This window comes from Pleurodeles waltl, chromosome 11 (assembly GCF_031143425.1).
Source record: "Pleurodeles waltl isolate 20211129_DDA chromosome 11, aPleWal1.hap1.20221129, whole genome shotgun sequence".
NCBI lineage: Eukaryota > Metazoa > Chordata > Amphibia > Caudata > Salamandridae > Pleurodeles > Pleurodeles waltl.
The window spans coordinates 144,263,004-144,290,426 of NC_090450.1; the positions used below are offsets into that span (position 1 = coordinate 144,263,004).

At 42.6% G+C, this 27,423-nt stretch overlaps 1 protein-coding gene across 2 annotated transcripts in view; it reads right to left on the reverse strand.

Annotated features, from left to right (window-relative positions):
• The window catches only part of GMPS (guanine monophosphate synthase), a 529,284-nt gene that overhangs the window by 78,290 nt on the left and 423,571 nt on the right, over nt 1–27,423 (reverse strand). For both annotated transcript variants that reach the window (XM_069213299.1, XM_069213300.1), the window contains one exon: nt 9,871–10,001. In XM_069213299.1, coding sequence (XP_069069400.1) covers nt 9,871–10,001 — 131 coding nt within the window. The remainder of the gene's footprint in view (nt 1–9,870; nt 10,002–27,423) is intronic.

Consider the following 27,423-nt stretch of genomic DNA (forward strand, 5'->3'; position numbering starts at 1 on the left):
AGGGAAATGTGAGGAAAATGCGTGTTTTAGTCAGAGTTTGAGGTTTGCAAAGTTTTCTGAGTAGGAATACCTGAGGCAAAGCCAAAGAAGCCAGCCACCCTGGATTTCACTAGATGTCTAGTTTTAAAAAATGTACAGGTTTGCTGGGTTTCCCTAGGTGCCGCCTGAGTTAGAGCCCAAAATCCACAGCTACTCACATTGAAAAAAGGGTCAGTGTTCAGTGGAAAAATGTGATGGGTCTATGTTGTGTTTTGGGCCCTTTGCTGTAGCAGGCATTAGCCCAACCCACATAAGTGAGTGAGGTACCATTTTTATTAGGATATATGTGGAGATACAGGATAGTGACACAGCTCTTATTAACAATTTTATTTCTATGAATTTTTGGCTTCCAAATGTAAGCCAGTGTGTAAGAAAGAAGAAATTCAGAATTTTGTATACTTTTCAGAAATCTATAGCTTCTCGGGATCACCCATGTGTTTCAACGTGGTTTCCACAACAAACTGGAAGTAGGCTGAAAACATAAATTACAAGAAATATTTTACGGCTTTGAGAAATGCTAGAACTGTGGTAATAATTTTTTTTTTTTTTTTAGTCAGCTCTGCAAGTTCCTGAAAGCCGAGTAAATGGTGACTTTAGCACAGCAAACATTTTGTTGATACCGTTTACATGAAAAATACTTTTTTTGCAGGGCACTTTTTTTACACCCCAAAAAAACCTTGGGTACCTTTGGAATCCGCAGGATGTTGGTAAAAAGGACAATAGGGGGAAAGGCCTAGCAGCGAAAGGGTTAACACATACAAACTGTTTCAGTAGTTAGCAATGTTAACAGCCCAAGGTAGTAATGACTACTAATGGCAACTGAAAGGGACTATAAGGGGCCTCCGTGGCCCCAGCCAGAAAGGAGCTTTAAAGCCCCTATACGTTAATGATACCAGGTAGTAATGACTAAAATGGCTCCTTATAGTGAGTATCAGTAGCTCCAGTCTGCAATTTCCACATGTATGTAATTGATCATTAATGGCCCTAGGATGAATGACCACTGAAGGCCAACACCGTAAGAAACATGGATGGTCTCAAATAGTAAAAGATTTTATGCTCCAGGCCACTAATCAACATTAATGGCTCCAGCTGAAAATAAGTTGCAACTGTGCACACAAATGAATGAGTTTTCTTTATTTCGATTATAAAAATAATCATAAAAGTACAAAACATTACAAATACATAATTCATGTAATAAAAAAAATCAAGCATGTTAAAAACCATAAGACATGACATAAAAAGTTCATAAACAGAGATAATATTTTCTGTTTTAAGAGACTAGAGAGAGGTTTATGGCCCAAAGATCAGGATCTTGTTCCAATGCAAGGCACTTTTTAAAAAAGTTACAAACTGCCACTGCAACCACAGATTCATTCAACATTTGTAAATATATAAAAGCAGGGCTATATTGATAAAATCCTTTGGTTTTAAGAATAGGCAGAAGAAATCTTCTAAGTGAATTATAAAAATTACAGAACAAGACCAAATGTTCTAAGTTTTGGAGCGAGACGTTGTTGCAGGGGCTTATACTGTCCAGGCGGGAGCATAAAGTGCAGCGGATAGAACCTAGTTTGAACTTAGTGAGAAGGGCTCTTTCCCATTGGTTTCCAACAAAGGAAAGATAGGATTCTGGACCAGGAGTATTATTTAAAATCATTAGAGGCCTGGCTGATTTGCTACCCAAGGCCACATTTTCTCTACTTTTGCCAAGCTGCGTTAATAGCAGCTCCTTCCCAGTCTTTTTGTCTGCCCGTTTCAACACTTCAGGATTGAGAAATAATTCTGGACGCCCCAATGATAAGGCTGTAAATCTGATATAGTTAAGCCATGGGATTGTACGACCCAAATCACACTTGAGGAAGTCATTAATGACTTCCCTATTAAAAGTTGCCATTTTCTCACTCCGGACTGATATCCACAGCAACTCTAGGCGCAATTTTTAAATAATCTTCCGCAAAATCCAGACCCAGCTACTCATGCATGAACAAACTTGGACAAGCCGGTCCCACCCCTAATAGCTTTCTACAAAAAATGTTCTTTTCACTGAATGGATTTACAATTAGAGTACCCCCAGATTCCTGTACCATATATTAGTACAGGTAAACACTCATCTTGTAGATCTGCAGCAGCGGTAGAACAGGTTTGCTCCCAACTAAACTAGAAAATCTAAAGAGCGCCCAACATGACTGGTCAAAGCGCTGACAACAGTTTGTGAGACACTGGGCTCATGTACGGTGATCATCAAAGTTGACACCCAATTATGAGAAGGGGGTTACCCTTGTTATCACCTGATCCTTAAATCGGTCTAAGTTTTGGATTCCTTGTCCCACAATCCATAAAATGTGTTTTGAAGGTATTAACATCAGTTGCAGGTTGCCCATAAAATCAACAAATAGATCCAGCAGAACTTTTAAGACCATTCAGTGTGCGAGTGAGGATGAGTGTGTCGTCTGCATATAATAAAGAGGGGATAGGGTTGTTTTGAACTTTTAGAAAGTCTTTACCATGGGTAACTAGATGCGAATTCAGGCCATTGATATATAATAAAAATAGAATTGGCACCATGATGCACCCTTGCCTAACTCCCCTTAACATTCCCCTGCCTTCCCAAATCTAACTGTGGCATTAACATCTTGATGTAGCGCCCAAAGAAAATTTACCAATGGTTGGGGCAACCCAAGACCTTCCAGAATTCACTATAGCTTTCATTGAATAACCCTATCTAAGGCACAGCTCAAGTCCATAAAAGCCAGGTAGACTGCACCCTACTTGGCCACCACATATTTACTCACCAGTAGATTGAGATTAAGACACTGTTCCATTGTCCTTATGCCATCTCTAAATCCATATTGGGCCGGGCAGATAATATTATTTGCTTGGATCCATTCTTCAATACGAAGAAAGACAATACGTCCCACTATCTTAACTGTGGAGTCCAGCAAGGAAATAGGGCGGTAACACGCTGGGTCCTGCCTGAAACCATTTTTTTTAAAACCGGCACCATTACTGCTGACTTCCATGAGCTAGGAATACCGGTTTGCATTGCAGCGTTAAGTACATTTGTTAGTAGCGGGACCCACAAGGCAACGTTTTCCTTATACAAGTCCATGGGGACTCCATCCGGACCGGGGGCATTGTTAGAGGGGCTTTCATGATGGCAACCTGAACTTCCTCCAACTTAAAATTCAAGCCCAAATGAAAGGAAATTACAGTGTCCACCTCCACCAGTTGTTCTGCACTATCCAGTGAGTAAACCCTCTCGAAATGGGCAACCCATTTATGGGCGGGTATGTCAGGGGAAGCTTGATAAGCAGGCTTCCCATTCACTATACTCCAGAAGGACCTCACATCCCAAGCTTGCAAGCACCCACTGACTGCTCCCACCTCCCTTCTTTGAGGCATTGCTTTCTTAGTTGTATTGCCTCTTTATAAGCAGCCCTAACTTCACTAATAGAATGGGTGTTCTTTGGGTAGTCCTTAAGGACTTTATGGAGGCGCTTACTAGCACTGCAACAATTCTTATCAAACCATCGCTCTTTATGGTCCCCTAATGGTCCTTGGAGATACAACATAATGGATCTAAGGCTGCTATTCAGAGACTGAAAATCAGCCAGAACTACAAGTGTTTGGGGCCTCAAGTAGTAAGAGGGAGCTAGAAAACGCATTCCTGCATCTCTTAACAACCTCTACTTATAAGATAGGGATCAAAACTTTCCGCCAGCTGAGCCTCCTACCCTGGTCTTTTGAAATCCACCTGGAGTCAAGTCCATAATCCCTGTGGAGGGAATAACTGCTCTAGCTTCGATAACGTTATGGTCACTAAACAATTGGTCAGGAATCACCCCTTTGGTAAAACACTCAGCAAAACTATTAGAAACAAAAATATAATCAATTAGAGTTCCTTTTCCCCACCCAACAAATGTGGGTTTGTATAAATCAAAACTTGCCACTCTCTACAGCATATTGCATAGGCCGACGGGCCTCACTTCGGTCACCAGCAGCATGCCTCTAGCGTTCGGGGGCTTTCCAGGCAATACCCCTTCTTCCGTAAGGAGGGGATCTACGTCCAGAGGAACCGTTCCTATCTTGGCATTGAAATTCCCCGCTATAAGGACATTGAAACAGCCCAACTTACAAGCCGCCCTTTCTTCCAAAGTCAAGAGTGCTTGAAATAAAGTTCTGATCTGACACCCCAAGTGAAAACGGAGTAATAAAAATTAACAACAAAAATCTGAAAATCTTCAGAAGTCATGACCCAAAATTTCTGTATGCCACTGTGCCTAAGAGGAATTGGAACAACTCCCAGCTGTGCAGATACTCAGAATAATAGAGCCAAACCACCACTAGCTCTTGGCCCTTGTGAGGAAGTTGCTAATACAACATGGGTCTCAAAACCCTCCACAGAAAGCGTCTCCTATGCCCATGTTTCTTGAAGTAATATGATGTCATACTGGGAGATTAACGTAATCCACTGAGGGTCAGAGATTTTATTCCCCAGACCCGGACAATTCCACAAAAGGAAACTAAGTTCCCTGGTTGCATATGTGGAATTACCTCCTGATGGCCACATACATCCGGCTTAACCCCAGCAAGAGCCCCAATAAGCATAGTAATAATTTGTCAGTCTATTTCGCCAAGGTCAGACTGAGGGGTGAATCTGTTTCTGGTGGGTATCATGGGAGCGGAGAACAGCCCTGATCTCTGCTCCAGATAATTAAAACCCCTAGCAGACGGGGTAGTGGGTTTATAGAAAAATCCTAGTGGAAAATCCTAATGCCAGGTCCCATCATAAGAGGTTGCCTTACAGTGAAAATCAACCTCCCTGCCATATCCAGGGTTCTACAATTAATCACCACACAGCTCCCCTCCGTGGACTTATTCATAGGACCAATCCCCTCAACTCTCTGCACAAATAGTATATTCCTAGAATCCGTAGGGGAAAAAGTTGTGTTTTGGCTCAGCCAATGACAAACCTTATTCTGCAGGTTTTTAGTTGTCTCAACCTGGGGAGACACAAGAGGGGTACTCCAGCTAATACTGCCACATATGAGCAGCACTCAGGCGGCAAACTCAAACAGGGCAATCTTCTAGATGGCACATTTAGAGCATCACTGCCCCTGTTATTTCTAGGGACCCCCTCTTTAGGTTGTCCCTGGTTCACCATTTCCCTCCCAACCTTGCAGGACAAGAGGTCCCTTATAGTACCTAATGAAGACCCCACAGCACAAGATTGGGAGACTTGAACATTAGGTAGAGCGGAGGGCAAAACTCCAGAGAAAGGATGGCCCGCCTCCCGAAGCTCTGGTTTACTGACAGCTTCTTCCCGCAAGCGACTATCCTCGCTCCTTTCCTCCAACACAGGAATCCCCATGAGTGGTCACAGCAGGGTCTGGCCTGTTCAAGGTGGAGATCGACGTCTCCAATTTAGATAACCTTTCTAGAACGGGAGCCAGACACTGCTCAACAATGTGTTTAAATTTATCCAATATATGATCCCACTCCTGACTACCACCCGGGACCCCAACCTTGATGCTCGTAAACCCTCTTCGCTCTGGTTGCTTGGGCTGTCGCTTCCCTTTTACTGCCAGGGCGCTTGCTTTGGTTATTGGAGGGGGTGGAGGGGGTGGAGGCCGAGTCTTCCAAATGCTCTATCCCACTACCTCTCTTGTGTGGGTGTCATCAAGGAGTCCCAAGGGAAAAATATCAGGGGAACCTATAAAATGGCACAGGGAATTTGGGACCTTGGCAGGACCCACAGGTGGGCCGCCACTTGGGCCCTTCCCCGGCTCCATTGAGAACCTCCTTTCAGCCAAATCAATTTCTTTTGCAATCACACCCATGGACCGGGTTAAGAAAGAGTCAATGAAGATCCTTTTTGAGGCTTTGGGGATGCTCCCTTACTCTCCTGCAATTTGTGCTTTCACATTTCATTACCCCAGGGCTCTCGAAACCTCAATACACCGCCATGGAGATAACAGTGGAATTACAAGGAGAACAGGCCCACCTATTATCTTATTCCACACAACATAAAATTAAAATTTAAAATAGGCGGGAGCCAAAACCAAGAGGGCAGTTCCAGCCCAGCCTCGCCGTCCGCGGATGGGTGCAGACGGGGCCACTCTTCGTCTGGGCCCGCACACATCCCGTGCAGTGGAAACGCAACTCATAATTTAAACGCCTTTGGGCATGGCAGAGCGTGGTAGGTGGCCTCCTCCCGTCGGTGTGCCTGGGAAGTGTGGTCCTGCTTGGCCAGTGACCCTTGAGCCAAGTGCAATATTTATGCACCTGTGGGCACGGCAGAGCGCACACAAACACTGAAGCAATTGATCTGTGGGTTTTGCTCCACACACAGCGCTAGAAGTTTAAAAAAGAAATAGCGTTTTCTTTTATTTTTAATCCCAGTTCTGTTGGCAAGTGTTAGAAAAGCGTTGACAAAAATAAGAAAAGCACTGATAAATGTACACTACTTACGCAAACATGGCATAATTTCAAAATAGCGTTTTTTGTTTTTTTTGTACTTTTACCAGCCCCATAGAGATTTTTTAAAGCCTTTAAGGGATGCCATATCCTTATAGATGCAACTGAAATTCCAGACCCTCTACTCCAGGCCATGCCCAAAGTCTGTGACTCCATTCTCTCCAGCCTTGACAAAAGATGAGGAGCAATTAGTGTTTGCGTTATTTTAAATGGGTTAGTTTTAAACCAGGCAAATGGGCCAGCAATTAACCGTCGTGGCCATCCCCGCCAATATTAAAAAGGCAAATAAGGACCAGAATCTTTGAAAGTGCCATCACTGCATTTCCCATTATCAATTCGCACAAGAAAACATCACTGGTTTCAAGGAAAAATCATCTTTAAAGGAAAAAGTGAGCCAAGAGACCTTCCTTCCCCATTATCCATCTCAACAAGACATCATTGCACTTCCTCTCATCCATCTGCACAGGAAGAGACATCAGTCCCTGCCTTCTTTTCTACCTCAAACTAATTTTTCATGGTGTCCCACCTCAGTGTTCCCAGCAAAGGACAGAGGCAGACAAGGGTGTCGCAAGCTTGGGCCTATTAGGGCCCGAAATGGAGTTGGGCCAAATCCATGCTTCACTATAATTCACACAATAAAAAATAATGTGTGGCTCACCCAGCATCTCACGATCACACCCAAACAACCCACTCACATAGCATTCAGATAACACTTAGGCCTAACCTCAAACACACTGCACTAATTACAGAACATGTATTCTAATCATGCTTATGAATGCTCACTCTGCAGTACTTCACGCAGCAGACACACAAGTCCTCCTGGTCCTACCCAAGGCACGTAACTCTCAACTTAATGGGGCTTCTGACATGTCATTTCTCACTTTCTACCACTTAGATCACCACCTTTCGTTTAATTTATAGGCCTCCTGGGCAGAACATGGATTTCATTGATGAATCCTCAGGTATTCTCACCATCTTATCCATCTGACAGACCCACACCACTCTCTTGGGTGAATTCCACATCCTATCTCCTCAGCAAAAAAAGACTCACTCAACGTTGTACAGCATATCACACAACCAAAAAAACAAATGTCACTTTCTCATCCTTGTCTTTTGCACATCATCAACAATCCATTACAAACCCATTATACTCCTGCACTGGACTGACAACTTTTCCATTCCAAGCTCCCTTACCAACAAACTAAGATCATCCAAAAGAGAAGCTGAAACCTTCCGATTCCTCAAAGATGTATTCATAGAGTACCTAATACCTGAACTAATCTCTCATCCTATTAATGCCATTTTCAACACCAACACCCTTCAAAACAAATATAACATTTTTTTTTTTTAAAGTGTGTGTGAACATTCGTGTCTCCATTAAAACACACAAGGGGAGCCAAAGCAGCCATCATCTGATATTGAAAAGATCTATCTAAAAACCATATTTCCTCAGACAGGAAAGAAATGGAGGAATATAGAACTCCCTCAGCGCAATGTGCAGTTCTCCCTACTCACAATTGTCAATGCCTCTCTTACTCAAAGAACATTTACACAGCTCTCAAGACAAGCCAGTACCTTTGATTCCGAAAAAAACCTGCACTGGACCTGGATGACCTTGCCAACTACAGGTCCATAAGTCACCTACCATTCATCTTCAATATCATTAAAAAAAAGCAGTCTAGGTTCAACTCAAAGATCACATCTATGCTAACCATCTCCTATACAACTACTGGTCTGGTTTTAGATCAGGCTGCAGCTGGATTCAGTTTATTACATATCATAGATAAGGTACTAACGATCACAGATGAAGATGACTCCTATCTCCTGAGATTGTTGTATGTTTTAGCTGCCTTTGAAAGATGACCATCCTAACCCCATACATACCCTGAAGCCTCAGACTGGACTCACCAGCAATGTTCTTAACTGCTTCTCCTCCTACCTCTCCAACTGACACCTGTTTGTTCTCATGGGCACCTCCAATAACAAAAAATCTTTACCACCTGCAATGTCCACCAGGGCTCCCTACTGTCGCAGGATTTTCAACCTCTACATTAGGCTGTTTGGTGCACTACTCACAGATAACACCTTCAAGGTTTACCAATATGCTGAAGATACACATCTCTACTTAAAAGTTTTTCTGGACCTGGATGCCCAGAGTCTACATGAAGCTCATTCCAATCGAGACAGAATTCCTGTATTTGCCAAGGAGAGTAAACCTGAAATAGTCCAAACGCTGGCTCAATGGCATGCACCATGATGACTTATAACCCCAATTTTCACTAAATGCCAAGTCACTCAGATTCACCCTTTACCGCAAACCCACCCTCAAGCAACAAAATGTTTAAAAAAATATAAAAAAAATGATGGCCATGTACCAGCTCTCGCTTTTACAGAAAGCCATACCTTTTCTTCCAGATACCAAACTGGACTGTTGTTCAAGCGATTGTACTCCCTCATCTGGATGGTGGCAACAACTGCTCCAGAGCCTCCCAGACTCCGCACTGACAACCCGTAAGAGCATCTTACACACAGCCACACATCTCATCACCCCCATTATGATGGAGTTCCATTGGCTCCCCCTGCCAGCCCGCACCATTTTCAAAACCAGCTGCATCATTTACAAATCCATCACGAACAGCACCCCGCTTAACTTGCAGACAAGCTGGATATCTCTGGTGGTTTTCAGGAACACTGCAGCCAGGACACCACCAGACAGCAGACCAAGAAGTGTAAAAAAGAAAAACACCAGGCAGCAGGCCTTTTCCAAATATGCACCCACGATTTGGAACAACACAACTATATACATCAGTACTCATCAAAACCCCACCCCTCCCCACACATACCGAAAATGCAGGTCCTATTTAGAAAAGATATATAACGCACCACTTTAAGAAGAATACATCTCAATGCATGAACAGTCCACAAATTAGCTACTTCTCATATCAGTTGTTGACTTTAGGTTAGTGCTATAGAAATAGTGCATACATAAAGACTTGGCTTATGCTTCTTGCCTTGTGCCATTCTGGAGAGCAGATTCTAATTAAAAAAAAAAAAACCTAAAACCATGCATTAGCTTTTTTCGTCAGTCACAGATTTAAAATAGGAATGTCCCAACAATTTACCTTTTGAGTCACACATTTCGCATTGTGAATTTTGGCACCCGGCCAAATGTTGCAACGGTGGATGCGCACAAGTGCAAAAAGCCATTAAATGCATTCTACTTTCTTGAAATTGTAAAAACAAAAAAATACCAGTGGTAGAAAGAATTTGGTGAATGCAATTTAAATAAAACCAAGAAAGGGATTTTTTAAAAATTTAGAGTATAATGGATAGTCAGAAACTCAATATACATACCTGACTCCCTCAAAATATTATGAGCTTCAAAATCAGCCTGACGTAACGTACTGAGGACTCCGGTTGTCAGGAAAGTGGGAGTAACATCAGTGGGAGGTTCTTTGACTTGTGGACCAAAGACGTAGACGACTCTAGTAAAATAAAATAAAAAAATGCACATTTGGATTTTTCCCCCTCAATACAAACGTTATAACATGTATACAATTAGGAAAATCTATAGACTGGAACTAAAAATTTTGGTTCCTGACTTCACGGCAATGTGTAACATTGGTATGAGTGAGGCTTACCCATGTGATATGCTTTAAACTTAGCTTGTTTGGTAATAAAATGTTAATATCACCCAATGTATGCTAGGCACACTAAACAAACAGGTTACTTACCTTCTGTAATGCATAATCTGGTGGAGACAGGATCTAGCCGCAGATTCCTTACTTTGGAATCCTTCCCAGGTGCAAGCCTGGATCCGGAAGCTTTTCCCACAGTATGTTGGCGCGTCGGTAGAGGGCATCGCGCAACTCCGTATCTACAACGTCCAATGGATGCAATGGTAGCGGAATCCCTTAGAACTCCCTCGCCAACATCAGTTTCTTCCCTGGCTATTTTCCGCAAGCAAAACATGGAGCCACAATAGAAACTGCCTATCGAAACAGTGTGCTTTGAACAAAAGGCACCCTTGTGTCAAATAATCACTGAATTCTTAATTCTAGGTGTTGATTTCCATAAGAGGAACTCAGTTCACAGAGCAGGGAGGATCATTAAGGAATTTTCAACTAGATCCTGTCTCTACCAGATAATGCGTTACTGAAGGTAAGTAACCTGTTCATCTGACAGAGACATCTAGCTGCAGATTCCTTACTTAAGAATCAGACATCGAATTTACAAAGCACTGTAACCTAGGAGGGGGAAATGTGAATTGAGATGCTCAAAAAGTAACCAAGTAGGACAAAACCAGTCTAGAACAAGAGGAAAATAAAAATAAAAAGAAAATCATAAGAATTAAGGAGAGTAAAAATATACTCCACAACAACAAAGCCTGTGGAAGTAACCACAGGGAAATAAAAACATAAAACTTAACAACATGGAAATAAGCTCATCCATGTTAGTATGTAAATTGTATGTCAGAATCTACCCAAAAACATTGAAAGTCTTCTATCTAGAAGAAAACTGGTCTAGTACAGGAGAAACATATTATGCACTCCTAATAATACCTATGAGGAAGAACATCCTTGTTAGTAGAAGAACTGTGTAGAAGACAACAGTAATAAAAAGTTATAGAAACATTAAGAACATGGCTATACCATCACCCATGATAGATACCGTTACAAATAAGTTCTTAGAACAAAACTGGTCTAGATTAATGCAAAAAGATAGGCATTAATAAGAATGTAGGTGAACCCTAACATAATTCATGACGCCAAGGCTCCCGGAAGGAACCACTGATAAAGAGGTAGAAGCAATCAAAAACATAGAAAATAATCCATAATGATTTAACACATCTGTGTTAGAGGCGAACTAACAAAGTTACTTGCTTCAGTGGTGTGGAACTCCTATAGCATGAGGTCCAGGAAATATTGTTTGGGGTCAAGGACATCAAGTTTTTTTAGTTTATTTTATTCTTGGAACATGTAGGCCCAACTCCCTGCAGCACAAATCCCTTTGTCTGCCAGTTTACAGTACCACATGATGGAGCAGGTAAGGAAATTGTCTTCAGTTGAGGTACTATTTGTGTCCATATGCTAATGGTGTTCGAGCTTGTATTTATGGTTCATTAATGCAAAGTCTATTATTAGGTTGAGCACCTTAAATAGGTGTTGTAAGCTCGGACTGCAGTACTGGCAGTGGTTCTAGTAAAAAAAAAATTATACACACGTTTCCAAAGTTTAACAATGTGAGGATGCATGTAATGCTCCCAGAATGCTCTCTAATTATATGGAAATATTTGGAGAAGCTTGAAAGCAAGATTGACGATTCTTTGCTTTTAAAATAAAATGTTCACAAAAAAATGCAACTAGGAAAAAACATGCTTTGCTAAATTACTGTGAAAATTTAGGTACCATTCATTTGAGGCATCATTCAAAGAAAAGTTTTGATACGTGCTAGTATTTCCCAAAAATATTCATAATGGAAAATCAGTGAAACTACTTTCAACAAGATTATGAGAAACATGAAAATAAACAAGCACTTGTAAAGACCAATAGATCCAAAGTTGGTGGCCAGTCTTTTGGTTCTGTCAATGCATGTCTTATTGTGACATGGCTTTTATAAAATGATATTGCTGTGGGAGCTGCTGGGTCCTGATCATTGTAACAAACATTGGCAAAAAGCTAAAATATTTTTTGGTCTAAAAAAGCACACATTGCCTCAGTAGTTTCTTGCACCAAATAGAACTACCTTGTGCGACAAAATGCTCCTTGTGAACGAGCCGATTGGTTTCACGCCTATTGAAGACAGCTGATAGATGGATAGAGAGAAATAGTATTTTAATAAAAACAAACTGTCTTGGTTAACGCGAGACGTAAGTAGGGACTCAATTGTTAAAGGAAGTCACTAAAGTGCACCCATGCTATATGTCTTTGCATTAGTTCAGATTCACACGTTTCATTCATTCAACTTTAATTTACAGAAGTAGACTAGGCAAATATACTCCTAGAAATTATTTGTGAGCTGCATTTTAGCATAAGCAAATATGCATGTGTAGATTTGCTCATGCGAAAATATGTTGTAAGTTTATAAGTTCACTTTTAGCCACTTTTTTCCAAACCTTGTAAGAAGTTTTACTTCTGCCCTTTCAGGTGTAAATTTCCAGCCTTTACCAGTTTTGGATAAGATTAGGGAAGAGCTTGGGAAACATGCAAGGCAGTAGGTTTGCACAGACTCAAAAGGGCATTCCAACCCTAGAACATTTGCTTACCGCTGCCTCCTACCCCAGTCTGTAGATCTGCAGAAATGTGGCAAAATGAGGAAATTGCTAGTATTCAAGCCATACTATAGAATTAGCCCTGCTAAACAGAGAGGCTTTTATCAGAGCTCTTACATAATGAGATTGCTGCCCTAATGTGTCGCCGCTCTACATGGCACCAAAGGGCCAAGTAGATTTTTTTTACAGGACAAACAGATTTATGAATAAACATGTCCTTTGTACAAGCATAAATTGTATAAATTCCACACATCCCTGCTGCTCCCTTAACAGGATGTGTACACATGCACAAACCCCCTGTTAAAACTGTGGAAAGGACCACAGTAATGTCACCGTAATGAAAAAGAAAAACAAAGCTAAGAAACACTACTTGTGACAAAAGGACAGTATTAACAAATGAGATAGTGCAGATATATGTATTTATTCTTTTTTGTACACTGAAACTGCATGATCTACCCTGTTGGAACACACAGTAGCATAACAGGCCACTGCGCAGAACCTCTTACCATGTAAAGGTATATACCAACCAGACCTACATTATAAAACACATCTAAAAAATTGTATCGCTTGCAGAGAAAACATTACAATTGCCCTCGTTAAAAAGAAGTTGAGGACAACAATATAAACATTTGGTAAATAAATATACTTTCCTCACACAAAAAGCAGCAGATATAATAAAAAACATCTCTACTGACCTAGGAGTGAAATAAGCACCTATGAAGTACCAATAATATATATATATAAAAATATTTAAACCGTAAAAGGCGCCTTGTAGAGTAGCAGAAACCAAGGTAAATATAAGACTTCTAATGAATAAGACTTATCTAGTGATGACTTGGAATGGTATCAATGATTAAAGAAAAACTTGATAATTTATCAGATTCTTGAACAAAAAATCCTGTCCGACTTTGATGAATCAATCCTGTAGGAAGATGGCCTAGTGTGTGGTGGGTACTTACTTACACCTTATACTAGGTCTAGGTATCCCCTCTTAGTGAAGTGTAGGCAATGTCTAGAACCAGGCTCTCTAGAGGGAGCTGTGGATCAGCAGCCAAGGCTTCTCTTGGAGACACGCAAAGCTCATGCAATACCACTGTAGTCACACAGCACTTACACACATGAAAGAAAACACGCAGTTGTACAAAAATAAAGGTACTTTATTTTTGGAACACATCACCACAAAATACTAAACAGGTAACCCACCCTTAGGGGGTAAGTAATACACAAAATATTTACACTAGTAATCAGAAACCGGCCTAAAATGTTTTAGAAAACAGTTCAAATAGCAATAACCAATAGTGACCCTAGGGGGAGCACAAACCATATACTAAAAAAATGGAATGCGAACAAGGTACCCCCACCTAGGTAAGTAAAATGTGTAGAGGGGAGCTGGGATTACTAGAAAACCGCAGAGGTAAGTAACAGTACCCCCCCAGTGGCCAGAAATGCAGGAGTGAAACACTGAATTTTCCCCCAAACCACCCAAAAGGAGGAAAAGAAGAAAAAGAAACCCAGACAAGCCGGCAAGAAAACCAGCAGAGTGGATTCCAGAAGACCAGTGAAGAGAGGAGACAAGAGTCCAAGAGACACAGTGGAGTCCAGGAGGAGTAGGAGCTACTACCCACCCAGCTGTGGACGCAGGAGTTGGTCGATGGTGATGATGAACAGGTCAGCTCTGCAGCCCTGGAACTGGTGAAGAGCTCCTGATGGATGCAGATTGATTGTCACGCTGGAAGGAAGATTGCAGATGGGTGTCAATGCAGGAATTCCACCAACAAGCCTTGGCAAAGGCAAACTCGCGGTTAGTGGAAGAGTTGCTGCCGGGGACCAGCAAGGCCTAGGAGAATCACAGGGGACCCTCAGTGACACAGAGTCCACAGGATCAGAGGCAGCACACCCACAGGAGTGGGACACGAGTCACAGAAGAGGCCCACACAGCACTACAAAAGAGGATCCCACGCCGCAGGAGGCTGTGCTTTGCAGGATGGAGTGCTGGCGGCTGGAGTTACACGTCGCCTGAAGATCCCTTGGAGGAGATGCAAACAAGCCTTGGCAACTGCAAGAGACGTGGCACACGGGGGTAGTGTCCTTCACCAAAGTTGGACAGCTGGCAGAGAGGACCAAGAGGACTACTCCGGCCACCTCCCGTGATGCAGGATCCATGCAGCTCAGCAGGAGAGGGGATCCACACAGCCAGTCATCACTTGTTGTAGGTGCCTGCGGTTACAGGGGAGTGAGTCCTTCACTCCAAGGGAGATTTCTTCTTCTTCGTGTGCAGGCTGAAGAGTTGCAGTCTTGAAGATGCATAGCCGGGGAAATGTTGCAAAGCTGGCAGGAGATGCGGAAACTAAGTTGCAGAAGAGTCTTCTTCGTTGTAGCAGTGACTATCGGTTCCTGGAGGGCCCAGTTGCGGTTCCAGTGGGCAGAAGTCAAAGCAGAGGTTGCAGAGGAGTCCTGCTGGAATCTTGCAAGCCGAATCTGAGGACCCACTCAAGAGAGAGACCCTAAATAGCCCTGAAAGAGGGATTGGTCACCTAACCAGGTAAGCACCTATCAGGAGGGGGCTCTGACATCACTTGCCTGCCCACTCAGATGCTCCCAGAGTTCCCTGCCAACCTTGGAAACAAGATGGCAGAACCGAGGGACCCTCTGGAGGAGCTCTGGGCCCCACCTATAGGGGGGTGATAGACAGGGGAGTGGCCACTCCCCTTTCCATTGCCCAGTTTCACACCAGAGCATGGACTGGGGGTGTGCACGGAGGGCACCAAATGTACCTTTCAAAGCAAATCAAAGGCTTGGGGAGGCTATCCCTCCCAAGCCAGTCACTCCTATTTCCAAAAGGAGAGGGTGTTATCCCCCTCTCCCAAAGGAAATCCTTTGTTTTGCCTTCCTGGCCTTGATCTGATCAAGCAGCAGGAGGGCAGGAACCTGTCTGAGGGGGTGGCAGCAGCAGGGCTGCCCGGAAAACCCTGTAAGACTGGTGGTAGCAATGCTGGGGGTCCTCTAAGGAGTCCCCAGAGTGCATGGAATCATACTTTCAATACTTGCAACAGTACTGTGGTATGAGTCCGAAATGTTTGATACCAAACATGCCCAGGTTTGGAGCTACCATTATGTAGCTGGACATAGGTAGTGACCTATGTCCAGTAAACGGGCCAAATGGCGTCCCAGCACTCACAAAGTCCAGGAAAATTGATCTGGAGTTTGTGGGGGCACCTCTACTAATGCAGGGGTGCCCTCACACACAGGTACCTGCACCCTGCCCGCTGGGCTGAGAGGGCCTACCATAGGGGTGACTTGTAGTGACCTGTAGTAAAAACAGGTGCACGGACCAGTTACATGCAGGCTGCAATGGCAGGCCTCCAGAACCCTTTGCATGGGCTCCATATGAGTGACAAAATAAATGTGGCAGCCCAGAGGGATCCCCTGGAACCCCAATGCCCTGGGTACCTAGGTACCATATAATAGGGACTTACAAGGGGGGGGGGGGAACCTGTATGCCAATTGTGGGAAGAAAAAGGTACAATTTAGAGGAGAGAGCAAGACTACTGGGATCCTCGTCAATAGACACAAACATACTGACAACAGGTTGAAAATGGGGGTGACGATGTCAAGAAAGAGGGTACTTTCCTACAAATCCTATGGCAACACTTCTCCAAGTGTGAACTAAAATTACAACAGTAGAGTTGTGTAAAGATAAAAACTGTTTTATCTATATAAAGGTATCAACAACTATCCTCAAACACAACAGATATAAATATCGTCATAGAGAAGTACCACCCCTGAAAAGGGTAAAACCCTTCTGAAACGAAGGATCTCTTGAATGCAATTGCAAAAATGTAGAACAACTCTTAAAGAGCTCATGCCCATTGTACACTGGCATAAGTCTTGAAAAGAAATAATAATGTTCACAGAATGTTGCACCCTAGAAAAGTCTACACTAGGGCATATAAAATACATACATTGTGATGAGTATCTAATGTGAACCTTTTAAGACTAAAATAAGGAAAGTCTTAAAGTCCTCAAGAAGATACCTTCTGCTTAAACAGTATCTAGTTTACCAAAATTAGAAGTAACGGATATTATCATATCACAGGTAGAAGTAAATGTACCCCTCAATTAGTGTAGATGAACAGCTAACTTAATGACAGTACAAAAGGGACAGTAAACACCTTGAGTGTTGTAGAACTGTCTCTGAATAGAGAATAAACAATATACTGACACTCCCAAAGATCTGGTAATAATTCAAGTTCCCTATAAGGAATACTAATGTATTCCATAATTTCCATAAGTTAGAAAAAAACAATTTTTCTCCAGAAGTGGTAATTCTATACCTTCCACTGAAGGAGTAATATCTCAAAAGTTAAGGACTGTACATCATATATAGATGTTCTCTGGCATACTAGCAAACACTGCAGATTAATAAATCAGCAAATAAATCAGTAAATAGAAAAATACTTAGCAATGTGTCAATGGATAAAAAAATAGAATTACATTTAATAAGCACAGATTTTCACAAGAAATGCTAAAAACTAAAATGCATATTATTACACCATTTGAAATGAAACGTTTGTGCTGAAGGGAGAAGTGCCGTAATTGTTTCCAGGTGTGAAAAATGTGTGGACTAACAACCCAGAATGTTGGGTATTAACCTTGGCGGCAGGAGAAAAATGGAGAGAGCAGACAAAACCACCTGGAAGAAGACATTTTGTCGAAACACGTTGTGGGACACGTTGTGGTGTCTGAAAGCTTTCATCAAAGTGAATAAATGATAAATTATGATTACAGCCTCCGGGAGCGCAGAGCTGCCTTTCTTTGATGGCTATTTGTGAGGTTTTCGGTCTTAACCCAACACTGCACCGGCAGGGAGGCTTGTGGCTATCCAGGCCAAGCATTTGTGTGTGTGTGTGTGTGTGTCTGTGTGTGTAAAATGGCACTTAGCCAGTGTACATCTGTTGTTGGCATGCAGTGCTAAAGATTCACATGCAATGCATTATTCCGCCATCTAGCGTTGGGCTCGGAGTGTTACAAGTTGTTTTTCTTGGAAGAAGTATTTTCGGAGTCACAGGATCGAGTGACTCCTCCTCTCGGTTCCATTGCGCAAGGGCATCAACTCCATTGTTAGATTGTTTTCCCGCAGAGGGTGACCGAAGGAGTGAGAGTATAGAAATACAAAGATGTCCATGCAAAAGTAAATATATATACATATGTACAAATGTTAAAAACTTAAACGACTACAGGCTTCCAGGGAGGAGGGAGTGTGCATATGAATCTGCAGCACTACATGCCACGAACAGATGTACACTGGGTAAGTGACATTTTCTGTTCAATGGCATGTGTAGCTGCAGATACACATGCTATGCACAGACTACAAAGCATTTACTCTCCCCAAAAATTGCAGTGGCTAACCTGTAGGAGTTGTTTGAAATAATGTTCTTAAGACAGCTTGACTAACATTGGCCTGTTGCCTTGAAAATACATCCACATAATGTTGTGTAAAAGTATGTGGAGTAGACCATGTGGCAGCTTTACATATGTCTGCTATTGGAATGTTTCCTAAGAATGCTATAGATGCACCTTTCTTCCTAGTGGAATGTGCTTTAGGCATGATTAAAAGTTGTATTTTTGCCTTAATGTAACATGTTTGTATACATTTAACAATCCATCTTGCCAATCCTTGCTTAGAGATAGGATTCCCTTTATGTGGTTGTTGAAAGGCAACAAAAAGCTGTTTTGTTTTTCTGAATTCTTTGGTTCCATCTACATAGTACATTAGAGCTCTTTTAAGGTCAAGAGTATGAAGGGCTCTTTCTGCAATTGAATCTGGCTGTGGAAAAAAGGCTGGCAATTCTACTGTTTGGTTTAGGTGAAAAGGTGATACCACCTTTGGCAGAAATTTCGGATTTGTTCCAAGTACAATCTTATGTTTTGTGTAGTTGGAAAAAAGGGTTCTGTAAGAGTGAAAGCTTGTATTTCACTAACTCTTCGCAATAAAGTAATGGCCACTAGGAAGTCAACTTTCCATGTTAAGACTTGAATCTCACAAGAATTCCTGGGTTCGAAAGGTGCGCCCATTAGTCTGGTGAGTACAATATTTAGATTCCAAGATGATTCTAGGGGGAATAATAAGTTTTAATCCTTCCATGAAGGCTTTTATAGTTGGAACTCTAAAGAGAAAGGTCTATGTTGAAAAATTTGCAAATATGCTGATATTACCGTAAGATGGATTTTAATGGATGAGAATAGATTTGATTTCTGCAAATAAAGTAGCTAGCACACAATACCTTGTATTGATGCTGTAAGAGGATCAGAATTTTTACAGTAGTAAACAAATCTTTCCCATTTGTTAGCATATCATTGCCTAGTTGTAGGCTTACATGCTCGTTTCAGAACTTCCATGCATTCTAATGGAAGTTTTAAGTATCCAAATTCTATGACTTCAGGAGCCAAATCGCTAAGTTGAGAGCACTGGGATTTGGACGTGCGATTTGTCCCTTGTTTTGTGTTAACAAATCTGGTCTGTTTGGAAGTTTGGAGTGAGGTACTACTGATAGGTCTAGGAGTGTTATATACCAATGTTGTCGTGCCCACAATGGGTCTATGAATATCATGGTGAAAGTGGTCTGACGTAATTTGTTGACCAAAAAGGGAATTAGTGGGAGAGGGGGAAAAGCCTAATCAAATATCCCTGACCAGTTGATCCATAGAGCATTGCCCATGGACAGAGGGTGTGGGTGCCTGGATGTGAAGTTTTAGCATTTTGCGTTTTCTCTTGTTGCGAATAGGCCTATTTCTGGCGTCCCCCACTTTTGAAAGTACTGTTGAAGTACCTGAGAGTGAATCTCCCATTCGTGTATCTGCTGGTGTGTTCTGCTTAGGAGATCCAGTAGCTGATTATGTATTCCTGGGATGTATTCTGCTAGTAGATGAATATGATTGTGAAATGCCCATTTCCATATTGTTTGGGCTAGAAGGGACAGTTGAGATTAATGTGTCCCGCCTTGTTTCTTTAGATAATACATGGTTGTCATATTGTCTGTTTTTTATCAAGACTGTCGTGTGTTTGAGAAGTGGTTGAAACGCTTTTAGGGCAAGGAACACAACTAATAATTCTAAATGGTTTATGTGATAATTTAGCTATTTTGAATCCTATTCCCCTTGGATGGTAAGGTTGTTGAGATGAGCTCCCCAACCTGTCATTGATGCATCTGTTGTTATGGTGGTCTGAGGCACAGGGTCTTGAAATGACCGGCCCTTCATTAAATTGCTGAGATTCCACCATTGAAGGGACTTATGTATTTGGTAGTCTAACACTAGATCTTGCAATTGACCCTGTACTTGAGACCACTGCTGTGAGAGGCACTGTTGTACTGTCCTCGTGTTTAGTCTTGCATGCGGTACTATTGCTATGCAGGATGCCATCACTCCCAATAGTTTAATGATAAATCTTACAGTGTATTGTTGATTTGACTGCATTTTCTCCATCGGCAACTTATGGTCCCCAAGAACGTAGCAAATATTATATGCCATGAGGAGTTGGGAATCCGTCATATTACAGACCTGATCGATATTGCCCCACTTCTGTTATGAATAAATGTATAGTTAAATCCGGCGGCCATTTTAACACGTTTGTATAAAAGACTATCTCGTTAGCGAATTTTAACAAAATTCCATGGTTAAATTCTGTTCGCAATGGCTTTCGAAACTTGGAGTACATGTATTTCAAACCAGAGCTTTTGTCTGCCAATGCGAAAGAAATTGTTAAACTCCGATATAAAGAGCATGTTATGAACCTTAGATATCAAGTGGCAGAGAAATTGAGTTCTTTTAATTCATATGTACAAATTTCATCTTTAGATTCGTTAGAACCTTATTTTGTTTGGTTCCCGATCCCCTCTTTATACTCTTCACTTGTACTTTTTAGATTTAATTTGATCCATTTTAGAGTGGCGTTCCCGACAAAATGTGTGTGGGAAAAAATATTACCACCATGCCCTTGACAATTTTTCAAAACAAAGCACTTGCCACTTTATTTTATTTTGTACACTTTACTCAGCTCCTAGGGAAATGTTTTTATTACCTATTTTGCGTAATTTGCACACCCTTTCCTATAAAGAAGGATTGATTGGCATTCAAAGCCTTTCATCCAAACTAATGTGCAGTTCTATTTTAAGTTTTATCAAATCCGCTATCACCATTAGGAACCGATACGAAGCAGTAACGTGATTACCAATTAAGGGAATTTAGATATTGTTTTACTGCTGTACACAATTTTATAAGTATTTATTATCTTATATTGATTAGTAGGCTTAAGTGGTAAACTTAGATTTTATAGATTTGCATATCAAAGATATTTGTCTTTGAATTATACAAATAAGTACTGTATATTATGATGATTTATATGTATGTATGTGTACTTTTATGGTAGTATGCCGAATAAAGTTATTTTGACTGACTGACTGCATTTGTGGTATGAGATTTTGGAAAGCTTGTGTCCTTTGTGTATTTGGATAGGCTAAGGCTTTTTGTGTATTGAGAATAGCACGTAGGTAAGGTTGCACCTGTGCTGGCTGAAGATGGGATTTTGGTAATTGAGAGTGAACCCTAATGTATGTAGGGTTTCTACTGTGTATTGAGTGTTGTTGTTGACATTGGCTAATAAAATCAAGCAATTGTATACAAACGTTTAGATAAGGAAAGACATGTATGTGTTGTCTTCTTAGGTAAGCTGCTACTACCGCTAGACATTTTGTGAATACTCTTGGAGCTGTTATGCCGAACAGCAGAACTTGAATTGGTAATGTTTTCCCACTATCACAAACGTTAGGTATTTTCTGTGAGCTGGGTGGATGGGTATATGGAAATACACATCTTTGAGATCTAAGGCAGTCATGTAATCTTGTTTTTGTAGTAGTGGAATGACACCCTGCAGAGTTACCATGTGAAAGTGTTGTGACAGGATATATAGATTTAATGGTCTGAGATTTAGAATGGCTCTGAGAGTACCATCCTTTTTGGGAATGAGGAAGTATAGTGGGTATACCCTTGTTCCGTGCTGAGATTTTGAAACTAATTCTATTCTCTTCCAGTAGTAGCAATTGCATTTCTTCCTGTAATACAGCATTGTGTTTTGGAGACAACCTGTGATAACGAGGAGGAATATTTAGAGGGGTAGAAATCAATTCTAGGCAATAACCCTTGCAGATAATTGAAAGTACCCATTGGTCTGTGGTGCTATTTTGCCATTGGGAGTGGATTTGCTGTACTCTGCCTCCCACAGGAGATGTGTGGGGTTGTGGCATGTTGTTGCATTTTTTGAGGCCTGGAATTTGCCTCTGGATCTGAAGTGTTGGCATCTATAAGAGCCCCTAAATCCCCCCTCTCTGGTACTGTTGTTGTTAACCCTATTTAGGCCACGTGGTAGAAGCCTCTGTAGATTGTGGCTTGAATTCTCCTCTAAATTGCTGCTTACAAAAGAAGCCTCTGTAAGGTGTTGAGTTTTTCTATTGTGGTGTCAACCTCAGGACCAAACAGGTGTTTCTTATCGAAAGGCATATTCAATACTGCCTGCTGAATTTCGGTTTTGAATCCAGAACGTAACCATGTGTGTTTGAGTATGGTTACAGCAGTATTCACACTTCTAGCTGCTGTACCAGCAGCATCAAGGGCTTACCTTATCTGTTATTACTTATTGCCTCACTTTCCTATAGAATTTGTTTAGCCCTTTTCTGATGTTCTTTTGGCAGGTGTTGTAATAGCTCCTGCATCTCGTCCCAGTGAGCTCTATCATACCTTGCTAGCAAGGCTAATGAATTTGCAATGTGCCATTGGTTAGCTGACTGTGTAGCTTCCCTCTTGCCAGCAGCATCAAAGTTCCTGCTTTCTTTGTCAGGGGGAAGTGCATCCTCTGACGACTGACTACTGGCCCTTTTTCTGGCGGCACTCACAACCAGAGTCTGGAGGTACCTGATCTGTAATGTAAGCAGGGTCTGTAGGTGCAGGCTTATATTTCTTATCTATGCGTGTTGTCAAAACCCTAGCTTTAACAGGCTCCTTAAATATCTCATCTGCATGCTTGATCATGCCATGTAGCATTTAGAGGCACTGGTAGTGTGAGTGCTTGGAGGATAAGGTATTAAAAAGGAAATCCTCTTCTAAAGCCTCACTGTGCATGAGTACCCGGTGGTACACAGCTGCATGTATGCAGTTGTATCCTTTGGTGGGGAAGGTTTTGAAGGATATAGGTCTGGGTCATTAGCTGGTATGGGATCTGGATCATACAGATCCCAAGGATCAACCGTATCACCATGAGAATAAGTATGTGAGTGAGTTTGTGAAGGCAATGGTGGTGGTCTAATGGGTGGTGGTGAAAAAGAAAGTTGTGGTGAATGTGGGGGAGAATTATACAAAGGTAATGGCTTCTCCTGTTTAAAAATCTTTGCTGGTGGTGGAGCAGTATTGAGATGTTCCTGAAAAGCCAACATTCTTTTTGTCTGTGGAGGAGGTACAGTAATGATCCTCCCAGTCTTTTTATGGATATGGATCCTTGATTGCCTTTCATCCATGTTTTCCAAAATAGGTTGAATGTCAGTGTCTTCAGAAATGTATTCTGATGGTTTTGATGAATTAGAGGGCAGTTCATCATATGGTTTGGCACTCTGTTTTAGGTGGCTCGAAAGTCCTTGTTCTTCAAAGTAAGAAGACTTTTTCGGCTCCAAAGTTTGCAATTTTTTCGGGCCCGAAAAGACAGCATCGTGTTTTGGCTCCGAGGCAGGACGTTGTGGTTTCGACTCTGAAGAGTGTGGATGCCGACTCGGTTCAGAAGTTGAGCTTTTGGTGGATTTGCTTGACTGTGGTATCTAAGCAGGTGTGGCCTTTTTCAGCGCCGAACCCGAAGGTATGTCGCCGAGTATTTTCTTGCGGGTCGAACCATGGCTCTCTGGCAGTGGTGCACCCAAGGCCTTCGATTATTTTTTAGGAGTGGGCGTAGGGGGCAGTCATACTCACGTGCTGACCGGCAGTGATGAGTTGGCTATCTTCCTCCTAGTCTTCTTCGGAGTCGGTGTCCTGAATGGAAACTGCCGTCTGCGCCTGTTCTTCCTCAAAGCTGTCTATATACTCTGTACTCTTCGACGCCATTTCCAGCCTCCTGGCTCTCCGGTCACGCAGTGTCTTCTTGCATCGAAACGATCGACAGGCTTCACAATCCTCTTCTCCGTGATCGGGAGAGAGACACAGATTACATACCAGGTGTTGGTCTGTGTATGGAAATTTCGTGTGGCATCAGGGATAGAATCAGAATGGAGTCCGATCCATAAGCCTTCGGCGTGGTAGGCCGGAACAGGCCCGAGTTGGGCTCGCGAGCCCAGAAGGGCAACATTTGCTTTTCGATGGTACTATCGGCTCAACTATAGATGGAAATGCGATCAAAACAATACCGACGGTCAAAGAAAGTTATCTAAAGTTTCCGAATTGAAAATCTCGGAGCGAGAGAAAACATGTCGGAACCCAACAGGGGAAAGAAAACAATCTAACAAAGGAGTCGATGCCCATGCGCAGTATGACCGAGAGGAGGAGTCACTCGATCCTGTGACTCCGAAAAGACTTCTTTGAAGAAAAACAACTTGTAACACTCCGAGCCCAACACTAGGTGGCGGAAGCAATGCATAGCAAGTGCAGCTACCCATGCCATTGAACATATATATATATATATATATATATATATATTTATTTCATGGCATGTTCCGCTGCAGATTAACATGCTATGCATAGTCCTGCCATCTAGTGTTGGGCTCGGAGAGTTATAAGTTGTTTTTCTTCGAAGAAGTGCTTTCGAGTCACGGGCTCGAGTGATTCCTACTCTTCGGCTCCATAGCGCATGGGCATTGACTCCATGTTAGATTGTTTTCTTTCCGCCATTGGGTTCAGACTTATTTCTTTTCGCTCCGGTAGTTCAAGTCGGAAAAGTTCTAAAAACTCTATATATAGTAATTATTAGGAATTAGCATATAGAAACAAGCACTGACAAAAATTAGTGGAAAATAGTTAGGGCCCAGTAGGGGGGCAAACCATATACTAAAATAGTGGAATGAGAAGTGAAGTCCCCCACCCAAGGATATGGAGTAGTTAGAGGGGAGCTGGGAAAACTCGGGAACCCAAGTGGTGGGTACCTAAGTCACTCTCAGAGACCTGGAGAGCAGAGGCAAGTACTTGGCCTTCCCAAAGACTAACAAGAGGACTTAGAAAGAGGAAAAAAGCAAGACCAGGACCAGTCCGAGGGAACCAAACCATGGATTCCGGGAGAAAAGAAAACTTGAAAAAGAAGGGGACAGAGTCCAGTCCACACAGGAGGGTCCAGACGGGCCAGAAGCCACTACCCACCCTTCTTTAATGGAAGACCCAGGTTGACGTGGGAAGATTAAGATCAGCTGTGGAACCCAGGAGCTGCAGAGAAGTCCTTGAAGCCATGCAGATGTCCCATGTTGGTTGTAGGGTCGCAGGTGGTCATTAGGACCACCAACAAGCCTTGGCAAATGCACGTTGGCGCAAAAGAAGAGTTGCAGAGCTTAAGAGCACCAGCAAGGTACAGGGGACTTGACCCTTTGGAGGGGAGTCTGTGCTGACTCAGCAGTCGGGAGAGCCAGCAGACTCAGTCGCAGCCCCCCCAAGCAACCCACTTGCACCAGGCACAGTACGTTGCAGTGAGGCCCTGTCAGCACAAATGGAGAGGAGTTGCACGTCAACGGAGCTGCAAAGGAGAGACTGTCTTTGCAAGGATGAAGTGCTTTTCCGGGACTACTTGAAGATCCCTTGGAGACAACAAGCCTTGGTAGCTGCAAGAGTCACGGTGTACAGGAGTATTGTCCTGCAAGGAGAGGCAAACGGTCACCATCTTCCAATTTGGTCAGCAGGTACGGAGGACAAAGGGGAACACCCAGACCCACAACCTGTGTTTGAGATTCTTCCTGGAGCCAGATGGCAGAAGATTCCAGCAACCAGTCGTCGTTGCTTTAGGTGCCTAAATATGCTGGGAAGCGACTTCTTCACTCTAAGGGAGATTCCTTCGTGCTTCTTTGGTGGAGCTGAAGGGTTGCCGACCCCAGAGGATGCACAGCCATGGAAATGTTGCAGTTGCTGGAAGGAGCTGGAGAAACAACGTTGCAAGATGAGTTCGTGAAAGGAGTTTCAGGCTAGTTTGATTCTTGAAGAGTCCAATTGCGGTTCCGGTGGCCATGAGCAGAAGAGGTCGTTGCAGAGGAGTCCTGGTGGAGTCTTGCGTATCGAACCTGGATATCACCCTCTAGGGGACTCCCTAAATAGTCCTATCAGGGGAACTGGTCACTCTGCAGGGTGACCACTTATCAGAGGGGGTCACGGATGACATGACCAACCAGATGCTCCGATGGGCCTCTGCACATATTGTTTTCAAAATGGCAGAATCAAGTGGCCACCTGAAGGATGTCTAGGCATCACCCCTGCGGTGGTGATCAATAGGGGAGTGGTCACTTCCATTTTCTATGTCCGGTTTTGTGCCAGAGCAAGGACCAGGGGTCCCTGGACTGGTGCAAACCGGTTTATGCAAGAAGGGCACCAAATATGCCTTTCAAAGCAAACCAGGGGCTTGAGGAGGCTACCCCTCCCAAGCCTTTTTACACCTATTCCCAAGGGAGAGAGTGTTGCCGCCCTCAACAAGAAATCCTTTGTTCTGCCTTTCCCTGCTTGAGTTGGTCTAACTTCAAAGTTAGATGCAGTAATGAAGCCTTGTCGAAGGTTTTTCAAATTCAAAGGGAGAATCCTTTAACCTGGATAGTACTAAGTTGAGCTCCTATGGAGGTAAAGGCATTCTCACTGGAGGATACATTTTCATTAAGAATTCAAGGACATTTAAAAAAAGTTTATTTATTGAAATTTCCATTTGAACAAAACCACAATAATTCATTAAAAAACTACGACAATTACACAATGACCAGCTGATTAAAACTGAGCAGTTAATATTGGAATATGTATATGTGATGGATTAATCTGTACCTGCAGTTAGAGAATATCTCCTTGGTTTGGTGACATCAGTAGCGTCATTGTCATCTGTTATATTTTGACCTAAGTCTCTCTCCAAGCCTGGCGTATTTTATAAAAATCCGATTCTCTGCATTCCATGGCTATAAAGTACAATTGTGACATTAATTTAGCAGGATTCGAATTGATGAGTAGATGGGTCAGCCATACAACCTCTCTGGAGGCTCCTCTGGGAAGCTACAGAAAAGTCAGCTGGCCGCATGCGCAAGTCTGGCATATTTAGTACATCTGTCAAGGTGGCTTGAGAGTCTCCCACATACTCTTGGTTATAAATGTATGTGCACTGGATAAGTCCCCCAATGTAACCAAGTGTTTTTTAATAACAATAGTAATAGCCCAGGAGCAGTATCCAGCTGTATCCCACCGTACTGTCCGATGGGCATGTATGGAGAGTATGGCAATGTAATCTTGCACAGAGTGGCTAGTCTAGTCTAGTCTAGTCCCAAACTGTGCAGTGCACCATATGAATTTCTCAAGTAGGTCTAGGGAGCTGCATAAAGGGAGCTGCCTGGAGTGAGGCTCCTCAGGCCTCATTCAAAGATCACTTGGGGGGCAGGTCTATT